Below are 18,497 nucleotides of genomic sequence, written 5' to 3'. Positions count from 1 at the left end.
TGGGCCATCCTCCACTGCTTTCCCAGGCCATAGCAAAGAGCTGGCTCAGAGGTGGAGCAGAATGATTCAAACAGGCACACATATGAGATTCTGGCACTGTAGGCGGCAGGACAGAATGGAGTTTAGCAGTGGCTGTTATGTAGCAACCAGGGCCTGGGGCCTTAGGTTGGATGCGCAATATATGTTCCTATTTTGGAGCAAAGCAGTCACTCATACCCCAGTAAGTCTTTGCCTATGCCAATGTCTTGCATTATCCACAATATTCTGTCTTAGTAATATGATGGTTTCAGGTATTAGATTTGAATCCTTGGCCCAGTTTGAGTTGATTTTTGTACAAGGTGTAAGGCAGGGTTCTTGTTTCATAATTCTGCATGCAGAGATCCAATTTTCCAAGCACCATTTGTTGAAGAGACTGTCCTTTCTCCCGGGATTGATTTTAGCTCCCTTGTCAAAAATTAGTTGGTCATAAATGAGTGGAGTGATTTCTGGGGTCTCTATACTGTTCTATTAGACCCAAATAACTTTTCTAGCCTGGATTAAAGTCCATTTCCCAGCATGTGGAATATTGCTATAATTAAGACTTCCCTTCTATGGTAATGGTGAGGTTTGCAGGGAATTTCAATTATCTTTGCCAGGTAAGATGAAGTTTCCTTAGCCAAGGTACCAAGGTAGGAGCTGTGTTGTGCTCTGATCCCCTCTCTATGTTGGCTTTCTGTGTCTCTGCTTTTCAGAGTTCCTGTTACTTCTTTACTAGCTTTCCTCAATTAATCTCCTGGAAATGCAGTTCTTCCTGTATTGGTTGTGGTTCTTTTCTGTGGCTTATGTGAGTGTAGGGTTTCTTAGCTGCTTGGATCTTCCCCACATTTACTTTGTAAATTTAAAACATTTTTAGATACAGCAATTGGATTTCTCTCTTAATCCACTGACAGGAAATTGCTACTTTGCATGCAATCAAAAAGGGTGCTGGCATTCATGCTTCACTAACTTTGAAGCGCATGAAAGGCATTTAAGAATACTCCTTCAATGATTTAAATGTCATAGCTACTATTTCCTCTCCACATCTTGTGGTGGGCAGATAACTCAGATGTATTACCTTGGAATGTTTGTGTAACTGCTCCCATGGAATTGGGCCTGAACTGTATCTTGCTTCTTACTGAATATATGGCAAACATGATGTGATTTTGCAGTTATAATTAAAATCCTTAACTTGTATACTTTTGGATGATCAAAAGAATAGTCTGCCTACACGGCCCTGAATTACTGGGTGAGTTCTTTAAAAAATCTAAATGTGGGACTCAAAACAGATGCTATATCCTGACTCTGTAGATGAGTTCTTAGTTAAAGTGATAAGTTTAAGTTCATAACTGATGATAAAGATAGGATTAAATGACAAAGGGATCACATGAATAAGACCAGTGTCTGCTAATAATAATTGATAGAATTAAAAAGGAGGAAAAATCCAACATGGGAAATGGGATACACAGCAGACTCATAGAATGACAAATGCCCTAAACAGCACTCTGGCCTCAGAATCAGCCCTTAAGGCATTCAGATCTGGCAAAAAAGCCCATGAGAGTATCTCTGGCATAGAAAGCCAAGACACTGCGACAAAAATGGCCCAAATGAAAGATCTCTGTGAGATCTCGGTGGAAAGAAAGGGCCATAAAAGAAGGAGGTACCTTTTTCTTAAGGGAGGAGAGAACTTCCACTTTGATTATGGCCTTGTCTAAAAAGGTTGGAGTTTGTGAACTCAAGATACTTCCATAGCCTTCGCAGCTCATGACAAGAGCCTCGGGTAATTACTGACTTCATAAATAAGAGTGTCAATTGTTAAATCAACAACAGTTGATAAATTTAACAATCTAACAATTGTTAAATCAATCAACACTGTGCACTTGCTCCCCATGTGGGACCTCTGTCCTTAATGTGTTGTACTATGAGAATTAACGGTAAAACTAATCTTCAAAGAGTACTTTATACTTTGTGTATCTGTATGGGTACAAACTATTGAAATTTTTACTTAGTATAGAGTTGATCTTCTGTATATAATTAAAAGTGAATCTTAATGTAGAATGGGATGGAAGAGGGAGTAGGAGATGGGATGGTTTGTGGGTGGGAGGGTGGTCATGGGGGGAAGGACAACTATAATCCAAAAGTTGTACTTTTGAAATTTATATTTACTAAGTAAAAGTTTTCTATTAAAAAAAGAATAGCTGCAAGGAAATGAAATCTATACAAACCTGACTAATTTTGGAAATGGATCTTCACCCAGTATGGCCTTTTATGCCAATGAAGCTTAGCTGGCAACCTGCTTGTTATCAAGTGTGTGGTAATGTATGCCATGCCCATACTCCTTGTCCATGGAACCTGTGAAGTAATAAATGTATGTTGTTTCAGGTTGCTGAGTTTTTGGTGTTTAGCTTTATGGTATAGAATACAAATACACTTCAAAGACTTGGCACATCTCATTTGCTTATGACCACTTTCACAATGCTACACCATTAGAAGTATTAACTACTGACAGTTTAAAAAATATTTATTTAATCAGAGAATGGGGAAGGGAGTGGAAAGGGAGAGCACCCATAAGCTGGTTAATTCCACACATGCTTGCAAAAGCTTGTACTTGGCTGGGCCAAAGCCAAGAGCAAGAAACTAAATCTAGGTCTTCCATGTTTGTGGATGAATCAAATTACTTGAGCCATCCCTGCTGCCTGACAGGGTCTGCATTAGCTGAAAGCTGGAGTCATGAACTGGAGCCTGCAAGTGAGCCTATGTACCTTGATGCAGTGCTTTAACTATTAGGCTAACCACTTGCTCTTTGTCAACATTTTATGAAGTCATCACGGTGGATAAAAATAATGTGCAGACTGCCATTCCCAGCTTCACAGACCAATTATGAATTTAAGGTTAGGAGTTCAACATTGTTAATCAGCATATGAACTGTTAGCCAGCTCTTTGGTGAGAGGTAATGGCCAGTGACACTCCTCTGTGTTAAGTGCTCTGATAGTTTATACTCTTTCGTATTTCATGTACTCATGGTGGGCTAAATGGATTTCATGACGCAATATTGTTTATGACTTGAGTTTGAGAAATGCTGGAATAGGTTGACATTGAGCAAATGGAAGTGTGGTAGGAGAGTGTTTCGAGAAATTAGAAATAGCTGAATGTTCCTGACTGTTGCAGAACAATAACCTTATAGTGGTTGACGTTCTATTCATGTCAGAGGAAGGGCTATGATGTGATACCAATCCATTAAGTTATTTTGAATGCGATGTTTGTTCAGGATCGTCTTTGGAATGATACATTGATGATGAGACGGACTTGTTACAAAGATGTTTTACAGTACACATTTCTATTATAACCTCTTCATATAGCTGGTACTTCTCCTACTTTAGAGATACTTTCCCTGAGGTTTAATCCAGTGATCCCAGTTTCTTCTGTGGCATCCAGTAGCCCCCATTAGTTTTGGAATCCTACCCAGATTTGCCCATGAACATCATAATGATAAATACCGATCATTCTCTGTACAGCTAAATCCACATGTGTCTATATTCACTATATTGAAGCCTCCAATGTGTGCTAAAAGAGTATGTCCAATTTTGTTTGAACTTCTTATTTCAAATATGAAATGGTTAGTGATACATTGGTGCAAAAGTTGGGGAATTGCTAGATTGGCTTTATTCTTACTCAAAAATTTATGGTTGCAACTTTGAATGTTTTTCTCTAATTTTAATTATTTCTTTCCTCCTACTATTTTGGGTTTGGCTTGCTGTTATTTTCTAAATCCTTGAGATGGACTGATAGGTCATTTATTTGGTACCTTTCTAATTTCTTGATGTAGGCACCAGTTGCTATAAACTTCCCTCTCACAGTTTTTGCTGTATCCCATAAGTTTTGATGTGTTGTATTGTCTTCATTCATTTACAGACTTTTTACTTCTTCCACTGTTCATTCAGAAGCATGTTATTTAGTATCCATGTGTTTGCATATGTTCTAGAGATTCTTGAGTTGTTAATTTCCAGCTTCATTCCATTGTGGTCAGAAAAGGTGCATGGGGTGATTTCAGTTTTTTTTTTTTTTTTAATTTGGTGAGACATGCTTTATGGTCCAGTATATGTTCTATTCTAGAGAAATTTTCATGCAGTGATGAAAAGACTGTGTATTCTGCAATTATGGAATGAAAGGTTCTGTAGATATCAGTTAGGTCCATTTGGCACATAGTGTCAATTAACTCTGTTGTTTCTTTGTTGATTTTCTGTCTAGTTGTTCTATCCATTGATGAAAGTGGGGTGTTGAAGTCTCCAATTACTATTGTGTTGGAGTCTGTGTTTCCCTTTAGATCCATTAGTATTAGTTTTAAATAGCCAGGCACCAAGGCATTGGGTGCATATACATTTATTATAGTCACATCTTCCTGTTAAATTGATCCCTTAGTCATTAGATTGTGCCTTCTTTGTCCCTTTTAACAGTGTTTTTGTTAAAGTCTGCTTTGTCTAATATTAAGTTCAGTACACCTGGTCATTTCTGATTTCTGTTATCATGGAATATCTTTTTCTATCCTTTCACTTTCAATCTGTTTGTATCTTTGTTGATGAGGTGTGTTTCTTTTAGGAAGCAAATAAAAAAAATGGATCTTGTTTTTCAATCCATTCAGCCAGTCTGCGTATTTGAATTAGAGATTTAGGCCATTTACATTCAAGGTTAGTATTGATAAGTAACGATTTGACACTATCATTTTTTAGTAAGAATAATATTGCTGTGCTGTATTTCCTTTGTGCTTTTACTGGGAGATTTTCCGCATTCACATTCTTTCATAATGACTACCTTTCTGTAACACCCAACTTTCTACAGTGGACAGATCAACTAGAGAGAAAATCAACAAAGAAACAACATAGCTAATCTATACTATGGATCAAATGGACCTTACAGATATCTACAGAACATTTCATCCCACAATTTAAGAATACATTTTCGTTTCATTAGTGCACGGAACTTTCTTTAGAATAGACCATATGCTAGGCCAGAAAGCATGTGTCAGCAATTAAAAAATTGAAATCATATCATGTATCTTTTCTGACCACGATGGAATAAAGCTAGAAATTAATAAGATTCTCTAGAAAATGTGCAAACACATGGAGACTAAATAACATACTTCTAAATGAAGAGTGAGTCATAGAAGAAATGAAAAGGATAATCAAAAATTCTTGGAAACAAATGAAGGTGACAATACAACCTATCAAAGCTTATGGAATACAGCAACAGCAGTGTTAGAAGGAATTTTATGTCAATTGTGCCTACATCAAAGAAATTGGAAAGACATCAAATAAATGATCTATCATTGCATCTCAAGGACCTAGAAAAACAATAAACTTAACCCAAAAGTAGTAGAAGGAAAGAAATAATTAAAATTAGAAAAAATTGAAACAAAAAACAATACAAAAGATCAGTGAAATGATGAGCTGGTTTTTTTTTTTTTTTGAAAAAATCAACAAAATCGATACAACATTATCCGAACTAACCAAAAAACAGGGAGAAGACACACCAATAAATTCAGAGATGAAAAAGGACATGTACGAATGGATACCACAGAAATAAAAAGAATCATCAAAATTACTAGAAACAGCTACATGCCAACAACTTGGAAAATGTAGAAGAAATGGATAGATTACAATCTAATGAAATTGAGTGATGAAGACACAGAAAACCTAAACAGACCAATAACTAAGACAGATATTAAATTAGTATTAAAACCCTCCCAACAAAGAAAAGCCCAGACCAGATAACATCACTGCTCAATTCTACTAGACATTTAAAGAAGAACTAATTCCAATTCTTCTCAAACTATTCAAAACAATTGAAAAGAAGGGAATACTCCAAAACTCCTTCTATGAGGCCAGCATCACCTTAATTCCAAAATCAGAAAAAGATGCAACAAAGATAGAGAACTATAGAACAATATCCCTGATGAACATAGACCATAAACAAAATACTAGCTAATCAGATCAATAACACATCAGGAAAATCATTCATGTGTACCAAAATTAATACCTGTCTGCAGGGATAGTTCAGCCTCTCAAATCAATAAATATGATACATCACATTAACAAACTCAAGAACAAAAACCATATGATTATCTCAATAGATGCAGAGAGAGAATTTGATAAAATATAACATCCTTTCATGATGAAAAACTTTAGCAAATAAGGTATAGAAGGAACATTCCTCAACACAGTAAGGCGATTCATCACAAACTCATGGGCAGCATCTTATGCAGTGGGGAAAAAGTTGGAAACATTCCCACTAATATCAGGAAACAGACTAGGGTGCCCACCCACACCATTGCTATTGATATAGTACTGGAAGTTTTAGCCAGAGCCCTTAGGCAAGAAAAAAAATCAAAGGGATGCAAATTGGAATGGAAGAAGCCAAACTACCCCTATTTGCAGATAACATGTTATGATATATAGGGAAACCAAAAGAATCCACAAAGACACTATTGGAATTCATAAAATAGTTTGGTAGAGTGGCAGGGTATACAGTTAACACAAAAATCACTAGCCTTTGTATAGTAAAGAACTTTGTATAGAAAGAACTTCTAAGATGAATCTTATTCATAATATTCAGGAAAAAAATCTTGGAATAAATTTAATCAAGATTGCCAAAGATATTTATGAGAAAATTATAAAACATTGCCGGTGCCGTGGCTCATTTTGGCTTATCCTCTGCCTGTGGCGCCGGCACCCCGGGTTCTAGTCCCAGTTGGGGCACCGGATTCTGTCCTGGTTGCTCCTCTTGCAGTCCAGCTCTTTGCTGTGGCCCAGGAAGGCAGCGGAAGATGGCCCAAGTGCTTGGGTCCCTGTACCTACATGGGAGACTGGGAGGAAGACCCAGCTCCTGGCTTCAGATTGGCCCAGCGCAGGCCATAGTGGCCATTAGAGGAGTGAACCAACGGAAGGAAGACCTTTCTGTCTCTCTCTCACTGTCTATATCTCTCTGTCTGTCTGTCTCTCTCACTATCTAACTCTGCCTGGCAAAAAAGAAAGAAAATTATAAAACATTAAAGAATGAAATAGAAGGAGACATAAAAAATACATAGAAGGTATCTCTGTCCATTCATGGCACATTATTAGAAGCTGTATTGGAAGTAGAGCAGCCAGGATTCAAACTAGTGCCCACCTGGGATGCTGGCACTACAGGTGGCAGCTTAGCCATCTATTCCACAGCACTGGCCTTAGCTAAAGCAATCATAAACAACAACAAAAAAACAAACTGTAGCTATCACAATACCAGATTTCAAGACATACTCTAGGGCAGTTATAATCAAGACATATAGATGGGCAGAAAAGAAAAGAGTCCCACTACACCAATGCCTGCATCTACAGCCAACAATTCTTAGAAAAAGGAACTACAGTGAATCTCTGGAGAAAGGATAGTCTCTTCAACAAGTGGTGCTGGAAAAATTGGATCTTTGTGTACAGAGGTATGAAACAAGGACCTTAGCTTACACCTTATAAAAACTTAATTCAAAATGGATCAAAGATCTAAATCTATTACCTGATACCATCAAATTACTAGAAGAGAACATTGGGGAAACTGCACGACATTGGCATAGGCAAAGACTTCTTGGAAAAGACTCTAGAAGCATAGGCAATCAAAGCCAAAATTAACAAAAAAAATTATATCAAGTGTTGCAAAAGCAACACTTAACAAAGTGAAAAGGCAGCTGATCAAATGAGAGAAAATATTTTCAAACTATGCAACTGGTAAAGGATTAATATCCAGAATCTATAATGAGCTCCAGAAAATCAACAAATAGAAAATTAATAATCCAGTCAAGAAATAGGCAAAGGACTTGTATAAGCATTTTTAAAAGATGAAATTCAAGTGGTCGACAGACACATGAAAAAATGCTCAGGATCACTAGCCATCAAGGAAATGCAATTCAAAACCACAATGAGGTTTCACTTTACTCCAGTTAGAATGGCTCTCACACAGCAGTGAAAAGCAGTGAATGCTGGTGAGGTTGTTGGAAGAAGCATGGAGATTCTTTTTTTAAAGATTTATTGATTTATTTGAAAGACAGAGTTACAGAGAGGCAGAAGCAAAGAGAAAAAGGTGTCTTCTATCTGCTGTTTCACTCCCCAAATGGCTGCAATGACCAGAGCTGGGCTGATTCGAAGCCAGGAGCCAGGAATTTTTCTGGTTCTCCCACTTGGGTGCAAGGGCCCAAAGACTTGGGCCGTCTTCTACTCCTTTCTTAAGCCATAGCATAGAGTTGGATCAGACGTGGAGCAGCCGAGACTTGAACCTGCACCCATTTGGGATGCAAACACTGAAGGCGGCGTCTTTACCTGCTATACCACAGTGCTGACCTCTGGAGATTGTTTTGAGATCTGAAAATAAATCTACCAAATGACTCTGTCATCCCACTCCTGGGAATTTACCCACATGCAATGAAATCAGCATTTTAAAGACTTACTTTACCCCCATGTTTTGCAGCTCAATCCACAATATCTTAGACATGGAATTTAACCAGATGTCCTCAACCAATGACTGGATAAAGCATATGTGGTGTATATATAATGTGGAATATTACTCATTTATACAAATGAATGGAATACTGTCTTTCAACAAAATGGGTGCAATTGGAAACCATTATATTTAGTGGTATAAACTAATCCCAAATAATAAATGCCGTATGTTTTCTATGATCTGTGGAAACTAATGAGTACAAAAAATATAATTTATAATTATTTACATTGCAGTCTGCATAAAATTATTTCTGTGTATGAACTGTTGAGTGGAAATGGCTTAAAATCTAAATGAATGCAATTATTATTTTGTAACCACAAAAGGAAATATTTAGATATTACATTGTCATTGGTTCTGTTTTATTGAAGAAACTATGAATGACTATTTCACAAAGATTTCTGCATATGGGTGAAATGATCATTTTTGTATTCAATTATTGTTTATAACCATTGTCTATATTCCCACCAAACTAGGTTAAAAAAACAATGAGTTTTTATAATCCGTACAAATTGTGTTCCACTGAACATTTTCATGAACTTACTGTAGAGTTAAACTCCTTAATGTGACTTTGTTTGGAAAATTGATATTGAAATGGACTGATATGGGTAACCATAGCCTTGTTGAAACCAGAAAATGGTCTATCTTTATTGACCAAGATGAGTGTAGAATCAGTACCTGATGCAGGCTGTGTGGTGGAAGGCTGCTGCCTCCATGATGTGGTTGTAGGCATGTGGACTCTATGTCTAGTTCCCAAACTCATGTCTCATTCCTTGGTAACCCACCAGTATGCCTATCTTCCTCTGACCATGGTAGACTACTGTGCAGAAAAGAATTCATTATTAAAAAAGCAATTGTTCAATTGGAGATGTTTTCTTTGCTTGAACCCTTCAAGTGGGAATTTTATGCTTACTAAATAGAACAACATGTGGTATACCTAAGATGCCTATTGATAAAGGGAGATGGAGCAATCTGCATCAATAAAGAAACATAAAGTGTTTTTTCACATACATGCTGAACATGTAAGATCCTAGCAATTTTTAGGGTGCAAGAGAAATTTGAGTCAGATGCCAATGTCTTTTAAGATGGAAAATTTGTGTGATTTTAGTTTAAAAAAATCATATATAGTGAATCCTCATGTGTCCAACATCCACATTTGACCATTACACACCTATTTCCAGTTTCTTTACTCCATGGAATGTCCCTCCCCCAATATATACTGTTTAGACCAAATCTAGTGCCTTGTATTGTTTCAAATGTGATCCCAATTCAAGAATCATTTTAGTCTCACTTTCTTCTTTCTCTTTTCCACCCGTCCTACCCACTCCCACCCCTCCTTTCCTAGCTCCTCTTTTTATTTTCACTTTCAGCACTGCAGCGCCGATGGTCCACTTCTGCTTGAACACAGATCCATAAAGTTCAACCTGGGACCCAGAGCAGCTCAGAGGGAGGAGCCAGACCAACAGTTCCTCATACCCTGTCCACTTTAACCCTGAACATATGTCTCCATAACGTCTGCTCCATAATGACAGTGGGTGGGGCCCTGTTGCACACCACGATCACTCTTCTGCTGCTCTGCCTTGGGGTATCTCTGTCCATTCATGGCCTCTCCCAGGCCAGGCCCTCCCAGCATTTCAGCTCCTCAGAAGTTATGATCCCCTTGAAGGTGACCAGTGCAAAGGCTCCAGGATGGCTCTCCTACCGCATGCGGATTGGGGGCCAGAGATATGTTGTTCACATGAAGGTCAAGAAGCTGTTGATTTCCACACACCTCCCTGTGTTCACTTACACAGAGCAGCATGGCCTCCAGGAGGATCATCCCTTTGTCCCTGTTGATTGTTACTATCATGGTTACGTGCAGCAGACTGTGAGGTCTCTGGTTGCCCTTAGTGCCTGTTATGGAGGTTTTCAAGGAATGCTACAAATAAATGACCTCATGTATGAAATTGAACCCATCAGACACTCTAAAGCATTTGAACACCTGATACATCATATAGGCAGTGATGAGACGGAGTCTCCACACATGAGATGTGGTTTAACAGAAGAGGCTATAGCTCGCCAATTGGAGTTACAATCATCTTATATTTCCACTCTGAAACAACGTTCTTATGTGCCTTGGTGGACCCACCATCGGATTGTTGAGCTGGGAGTGCTTGTGGACAATGATAGATTTGTTTACTCTAACAGAAATGTGACACTAGTGCAGACTGAAGTATTTCATGTTGTCAACATAGTGGATACCTTATATCACCCAATCAGTGTTGATGTAATTTTGACTGGGGTTGAAATCTGGAATGTAATGAACCAAATAGAGACAAAAGATGACTTAGATAACGTTTTGCAGAGATTTGCTGTTTGGAAACATATGAGTTTTGATCCTCGTCTTTGGCGTGATACTGTACATCTTTTCATAAAACAACTACATGGTGAAAAAGTTGGTGCTGCCTATGTTAAAGGAATATGCCGGAGTCCTTTTAACTCTGGAGTTGATGTCTTTGAAGATAGAAACTTTACCCGTTTCGCGCTTACTTTGACCCATGAGCTTGGTCATAATTTGGGTATGCAGCATGATGAGAAATGGTGTGTGTGTGAACAACAGTTTTGCATAATGAATGCTGAGAGAAAGAACTCAACCCAATTCAGCAACTGCAGTTATGGCCAATTTTTTGACAATACTTTGGATACTGGAGGATGTATTTTCACTCCTGCAAATCCACGGAGAATCATAAGGTTGAGGTTCTGTGGTAACCGAGTGGTTGACAATGAGGAGGAGTGTGACTGTGGTTCTATACAGGAATGTACACAAGATCCCTGCTGTATGTTGAACTGTACACGGAAGCCTGGGGCTGCTTGTGTTTCTGGAAGTTGTTGCGAAGACTGCAAATTCATGCCACCAGGGACTTTATGTAGAGAGCAGGTCAATCAATGTGACCTTCCAGAGTGGTGCAATGGGACATCGCATGAGTGTCCAGATGATGTATTTGTGAAGGATGGCATCTCCTGTAGTGACAATTCCTACTGCTTTGATAAGATGTGTAACAACCATGATACTCAATGTAAGGAGATTTTTGGCCAAGAGGCCAGGGGTGCATCTGACAGTTGCTACCAAGAACTGAACAGCCAAGGAACCCGTTTTGGTCACTGTCATATTGATGAAACAACATATATAAAATGTTCGCCCCGTAACGTCAGGTGTGGGAGAATTCAGTGTGAAAATGTCCACCAAATTCCAGAACTGAAAGAACATATTACAGTGCATCAGTTTCATTTCAATAATACTACTTGCTGGAGCACTGATTATCATTTAGGGATGTCCATTCCTGATATTGGTAGAGTAAAAGATGGCACGGTGTGTGGTCCAGAGAAGATATGCATTGGCAAGGTATGTATAGGTACAGGTATCCTGAGAGGTTACTGTAAGCCTCAGGACTGCAACATGCATGGGATCTGCAACAATAGACAGCACTGTCACTGTCACTTTGGATGGGCACCTCCAAATTGTACTTTGCAAGGCAATGGAGGTAGTGTGGACAGCGGTCCAGCTCCTGAAAAAGCTGTGGAAGAGCTGCCAGTGCCAATTAAGAGAAAATTGAGTTTGTTGTCACTATTACTCCTTATTCCTTTGATTTATTTATGTATAATTTGCTACTTTCTGCTATGTAGGGGAGAAAAGGAGAAAAAGGAAAAAGAGGAGGAAGGAAGTGAAGAAACAGAAACAGAAACAGAAGATGAGTGAGCAAAGAAAGAAGAGGGATGAGGGAGAGGAGGCTCATACGCATGCTTCTTTTAAAAGAATCTATACTTTTCATAATAGAAAAACAAGACACATCTAACTGTTTAGACAGAAAACATTGCTACCTCATGTCAGGACCATAAGCAATAAATATGAAAGCATGGCATTCCTGCATGTTCTTATTTACTTTTTAGTGTTGTAAGCAACATTGGACATCAGTTTCCTCAGAATTTTCTCATTGTTTCTGGAGCAAAGACCCAGAAAAAGCACACATTAAACATTCTCTCACATCTTCACTCTACTGGGTAATTTATGGCATATGTATCTACAAAGTTCATTTCTGTTTGGCACAACTGTATTTGAACAAGAGAACAGAAGAATTAACCTGGAGTGACAGATGGGTTGAGAAGGAAGTTTTCTTTCCTTTGTTCTTCCCATTTCTGGAAGCATAATTTTTGGCTGAGACATTTACCTGGTAACCCAGATCAGTTTAGATACCAGTTTCATGGTCACTGTTAGAACCACCTATATTCTTCCTTAGAATTACTAGCAGCTGTTGACCACCAACTCCCTCAGTGATTGTGTTGTGGTTTGGATTGACTGCGGGTTCCTCTTGTGAGTTCATGAAGCTCCAGTACTAGCTTGGTCACACTCTCCTTAGAGATCTCAGCCCCTGTTTCACATGGAGTTCTGTAATGGCCTGTGCTATAATGAACACAATAAACTACCCCTGTTTTACTTTCCCTAGAGGTGTGTGGGGCTTTCTGTAGTTATCTTCCTTGTTGGTTGTTGTCTCCAGAAGCAGACACTGAGTTGGAGTCTAGAATGAAAGAGTTTATTAGACACCAACAGCTGTGGAAAAGAAGATAAGTCAGAGGTGTGGATGGGAAATTGGATTACACTGCCACCCTGGTCATTCTGGCAATGAAATATTTTTTTAAGGGAAGGGGTTTATTGGTGGGGGAAACCCGGCAGACCAGAGGGAAGGGGCAAAGAAGGAAAAAGAGAGAAGGAGAACATAAGAGAGAGAGGGAGAGAGAGAGATGTGTTTTGGAACAGGTCTTGTTAAACCTTTGCTGGGAGGCGGGCAGGGAAGTAGGAGCAGCTAATCTCATTAGGGTGGGGGTGGAGCTTACACCTGTAGTTGAGACATGTGGTCACCAGGCTTCCAGCAATGGCAGTGGGGGCTAGAGCCTAGGATGTTGCCAGGGTGTAGATTGCACCATAGATAAGACTGCGACATTTTACTAACGTTGCCCCCTTTTGTTTTTGTAAAGCAAGAGTTGTGTGGGATTACATTAGCCCCCAAAGTCCAGGAGGAGTAGAGGGACAATGATCTTTTTTAAAAAAATATTTATTTTATTTATTTGAAAGAGTTAGAGAGAGAGAGAGAGAGAGAGAGAGAGAGAATGTGTCTTCCATCTGCTGGTTCACTCCCCCCAAATGACCGCAATGGCCAGAGCTGAGCTGATCTAAAGCCAGGAGCCAGGAGCTTCTTCCAGATCTACCATGTGGGTACAGAGTTCCAAGGACTTGGGCCATCTTCTACTGCTTTCCCAAACCATAGCAGAGAGCTGGATCTGAAGAGGAGCAGCTGGGACTCAAACCAGTGCCCATATGGGATGTTGACACTGCAGGCCAGGGCTTTAACCTGCTGCACCACAGCGTCAGCTCCTGGTGATCTGTCTTTAGAGCTACTTCTTGTTGACATGGGGTGACAAGGTACTCCCTGCTGGCATGGGTTGTTGTCTCAAGCTGCTGTCTCCTGGGTGGGGAACTGAGTATATCCCTGTAGCAGGATTTGGTTGACCACCTGGTTGGTGAAGGTCTTGATTCATTCCATTATCACCTCCTATAGACATTTAAACAGACATGGTAGCATAAAAGAGTGAGAATAGCAACCAATAATCCTAAGAGTAGCATTAACCATGTAATGAGAGGATTTCATAGAGGAGAGGAAATGAGGGGGTTCTCTGGACCCCTGTGAAGATTGCTTGATGGATGTGGTTTGAAGCTGATCCCAACCAAGACTGGGAGAAGGACCGCTTGTCTCTTGCAGGTAGAGGGGTTTGTCTGTAGAGAAAATACTGAATAATCATATAACATTTAGTGGGGGAGAGGACCATCAATACATACAGGTCAGAAGTAGAACCATTGATGTTAGAGTAGAGGTTATGATTACAACGGAATGAGTCCCCAAGTGGGCTAGACAGGGTCTAGAACAAAGGACAGAATCGTTATTGGATGACCTAAGAAAGCTGCTGTCTAAACACGAATAAGTTCTCCAATTGAGAGGCAAATAGAACCTGACAGAAGGGGCCTGATAGTAATCAGGTGGGCTTTAAGGCCTTGCCAATTATGAGGCCCAGATCTATCTATGTCTTCACATGGGGTACACCCTAAGGGAGGTGTGAACCTCCTTGGGAAGGCACCCTGTTGACTTCCATTACCTAGCTGGCCTGGGAGGAGAGCTGTCCAGGTATAGGCAGGTGGCATCTCTAACAGGAAGTTTACACTTCTGCCTGCAGTGTTGTTCATCCTACTTGGCCACCCCCTCAACAGCAGTGGTTACTTCGGAAGCTGGGCCGATGGAAAGACTTTTCAGCTTAGAGAGAACAAGGTCTGTGGCTTTGTCCTGCAGTCCTTTGACTCCAGGGAAGGTCCGTTTCCAGAGACCCAACTCTTGGCTGGCAGAGCTGCCAGGGCTCTTCCTAAGCTGACTTCTGCTGAAGCCCTGGCTTTCTTTTCTTTCTTTTTTTTGATAGGCAGAGTTAGACAGTAAGAGATAGACAGAGAGAAAGGTTTTCCTTTTCCATTGGTTCACCCCCAAATGGCTGCTACAGCTGGCGTGCTATGCCCATCTGAAGCCAGGAGCCAGGTGCTTCTTCCTGGTCTCCCATGCGGGTGCAGGGCCCAAGCACTTGGGCCATCCTCCACTGCCTTCCCGGGCCACAGCAGAGAGCTGGACTGGAAGAGGAGCAACCAGGACAGAATCCGGAGCCCCAACCGGGACTAGAACCCAGGGTGCCAGCACTGCAGGCGGAGGATTAGCCAAATGAGCCGTGGTGCCAGCTGCCCTGGCTTTCTATATCGAAAACCAATGCAATGGACTAACCTGTTGGTTCTCTTTGATGACAGATCACCATATAAAACAGACAGTAGTTGGCCTGCTACCCATCTTTACATGGCAATGAAATATTGTTTGGCAGATGTGTGTGAGTTTGGATGAAATGGTCTGATGTTCACGCCCTCTCCTTGCTCAATTGGAGGTGACTGCTCTGGGGATATTCCGCAGTTTGAGATCTGCGCTTCTCTGATCCACTTTTACATTCATATCTGGCAGCATCTCCTCCAGGATTCTGCTGAGTGCCTCTTCTTGTGGGGAACATTAAAGAGGAAAGTTAGTGAGATGAATCACAACGTCTAGGCCATGTTTGGTATCAGGGATGAAAGCGTACTTAATGTGTATCTTTTCTGCTATCTACTCTCATTTCCCTTTCCCTCAGATGATGGCTTTGGATGGTTACTATGCATCACTGTATGTTACAATGCAGGTGCTTATCACCAACCTGAGCACCTCATCAACACAGCCTGCTCACACTGGGTTTCTGACTCCATCCATTTATAGTTACCACTGGGCCAAGGACTACCAAGAGGTTCCTGAGAAGAATGCCCAGGGTTTACTCATATGTGCTGGTATCCCCATCTTATAACAGCAGCCTTGTCTCTTTTTATTGGGGTTGATTGCCCCTCTCAGTTATGTGTTCCTTCTTTTGTTTCTGATTTAAAGACATGGTGAGGTCAAACTTTCCACATGACAGTACAAGCTTATAATACATTATGACTCTTAACTTTGCAACTGGTGAATATAGAACTCCTTTGAAGTCCAAGATCTCCACCTGTACAGCCCAGAGATGTAAGGGATGGGAAGCACACACCACCTCAATGAATCTTTGGGAGTTCTGGAAAACAGGTGTCTCCTGTTCCTAGGCCTTTGTTTCTAGACCCTTGTTGGGACTCTGGTTCAGTGCGTACAGGGAATGACATGCTGTCCTCTCAGCATATTGCCTTACAACACGTGCTTCTGCTTCAGCTTGTTCATGTCATTTTCTCTTAACTGCATTGTTTTATTTTGTTGTCGAGTTTCTCTAGCTCCTTTTTATTCTGGATATTAACCCTTTATCAGTTGTACAGATTCTGAGTATTTTCTCCCATTCTGCCAATTGAGTCTTCACTTTCTTGAGTGTTTCCTTTGCTGTGCAGAAGGTTCTTAGCTCGATGTAATCTCATTTGTTCAATTTGGTTTTGTTACTTGTGCTTCTGGAGTCTTAACCAGGAAGGCTGCAGTCGGTATTGGTAAATGTGATTTTCAGGTGTAATTAAGATGCTTAACTGATAGATTTTCTTTTGAGTTTTGTGTTTGTAGTTGAGTGATGGCTACATTTGTTTTTGACAACAGGTGGCCATATATGTATCTTTTAGTATCAAAATTTTTTGTCTCATGTTAAAGTGATATTTAATACAAACAGAAGAGATTCAGTGTCATCATAGATGCAATTTTAAGAGTATAATGATATGTACTTCCTCACTCGCTCCTCTTTTCCATTCTTCCTTCCTTTCCTTCCTTTCTTCTTTCCTTACTTCCTTCCCTCTTTGTCTTATTTAAAAATTCTGAAATAACATATTTTTAATTTACTTTATAATCAAAGTCTTAATGCGCCAGTAAATAAATAGTTCAAAATATAAAAAGTACAAGACCCAAGTTCAGTGGAAATAAAGGCAAGCAGTATAAATAATAATCAAATGAAAATATGACCATTCAACTCATATATGATACATTTCACTATTATCACAAATCATTAAAACTATAGTAGTATGTCATTGTAAATATTAGTTTGATAAAGATACAAAGTAATTTTTGATAAAATTATAATTGTAGTAACACTGGTCATTTGTTTCTTTTTTGTTTTATGCTTTTCTATTTTTTAATTTTAGCTCTCACATATAAAGAACATGTGGTATTGGGCTTTTTATGTCCAGCTTGGGACCTACCTAGGTGGCCAAGACCTTCTGGTTGAGTCTTTAAAAAGATCTAGAGGTGAAACTTGAAGCACACACTGTTTATTTCTTTCTGGCTCAAGCAGAAGCCAGTTGCCATGAGTTCTGCAGATTCAAGGAAATTAAAACTACAACAGTAGAAGCAAGCACGGAGGAAGATCTTCCCCAAATATGGGCTTTGATGCCAACTATGCTTAGCTGGCAAGTTGCTTGTTGCAAAGGGCCTATTATGTAAGCCACACCCATACTCCTGACCCATGTAACCTATGAAATAATAAATGTATATTATTTAAAGCTGCTGAGTTTGTGGTAATTTGTTATATTGTATAGAAAATACTACTCTACCTCAAAAAGTTGATCCATCCTTGCTTTCTCAGTGCCACATCATTCCAAGTAACCATTACTGATAGTTTAAAAAATAGGTATTTGAGCAAGGATGAGAAAGGGAGAGATCCTATGTGCTGGTTTACTTATCAAATATCTTAAACAGCTTGTGTTTGGCTGAGCCATATCCAAGAGAAAAGAACTAAATTGAGGTTTCCCATGTATGTGGCAGGAACCCATTTGTGTGAACCACACTACTGCCTTCGATGCCTGCATTAGTGGAAAACTGGAGTCAGGAAAAAGAGCCTGGAAGTGAACAAGACACGGATTCATCGTCTTAACTATTAGGGGAAATGCCTGCCCTTAGGCAGATCAAAGTGGAGAAAAATAATGTGGAGATTGTGTTCTCCAGTCTCATAGGCCAAGAATAAATTTAATTTTTTTCTATTTTATTTCTTTTTTTAAAAACTTTTATTTAATGAATATAAATTTCCAAAGTACGGCTTATGGATTACAATGGCTTCCCCCCATAACGTCCCTCCCACCCGCAACCCTCCCCTTTCCCACTCCCTCTCCCCTTCCATTCACATCAAGATTCATTTTAGATTCTCTTAATATACAGAAGATCAGTTTAGTATACATTAAGTAAAGATTTCAACAGTTTGCTCCCACACAGAAACATAAAGTGAAAAATAATAGATGATTTTTTAAATGATGATGAAATCAGATCAGACCTATTGTCATGTTTAATCCCAGTGAGAGTCAAGTTGGGAATTGATAATTTCTTTTTTTTTTACAGAAGATCAGTTTAGTATACATTAAGTAAAGCTTTCAACAGTTTGCACCCCCATAG

General features: G+C 39.6%; 5 protein-coding genes across 8 annotated transcripts in view; all 5 read left to right on the top strand.

Annotated features, from left to right (window-relative positions):
* The window catches only part of LOC100343004 (disintegrin and metalloproteinase domain-containing protein 20), an 82,527-nt gene extending 64,469 nt beyond the window's left edge, over positions 1 to 18,058 (top strand). The window contains exon 3 of one of the 2 annotated variants that reach the window (XM_070065164.1): positions 9,900 to 18,058. In XM_070065164.1, the coding sequence (XP_069921265.1) occupies positions 10,055 to 12,265 (2,211 nt within the window). In that variant the 5' untranslated portion in view covers positions 9,900 to 10,054 and the 3' untranslated portion in view covers positions 12,266 to 18,058. Of the gene's footprint in view, positions 1 to 9,874 lie in introns of both variants that reach the window. The other variant, XM_070065163.1, reaches the window with a different exon arrangement.
* The window catches only part of LOC100344015 (disintegrin and metalloproteinase domain-containing protein 21), a 182,104-nt gene that overhangs the window by 64,453 nt on the left and 99,154 nt on the right, over positions 1 to 18,497 (top strand). The window lies entirely within an intron of this gene.
* The window catches only part of LOC100343514 (disintegrin and metalloproteinase domain-containing protein 20-like), a 150,422-nt gene that overhangs the window by 64,463 nt on the left and 67,462 nt on the right, over positions 1 to 18,497 (top strand). The gene's annotated exons all lie outside the window — the stretch shown is intronic.
* The window catches only part of LOC138842981 (disintegrin and metalloproteinase domain-containing protein 20-like), a 126,548-nt gene that overhangs the window by 69,008 nt on the left and 39,043 nt on the right, over positions 1 to 18,497 (top strand). The gene's annotated exons all lie outside the window — the stretch shown is intronic.
* Positions 1 to 18,497, top strand: part of LOC100343257 (disintegrin and metalloproteinase domain-containing protein 20) — a 90,721-nt gene that overhangs the window by 64,469 nt on the left and 7,755 nt on the right. The window lies entirely within an intron of this gene.

This window comes from Oryctolagus cuniculus, chromosome 20 (genome assembly GCF_964237555.1).
Source record: "Oryctolagus cuniculus chromosome 20, mOryCun1.1, whole genome shotgun sequence".
In the NCBI taxonomy this organism is placed as follows: domain Eukaryota; kingdom Metazoa; phylum Chordata; class Mammalia; order Lagomorpha; family Leporidae; genus Oryctolagus; species Oryctolagus cuniculus.
This window is presented reverse-complemented; position numbering and strand designations above follow the sequence as displayed.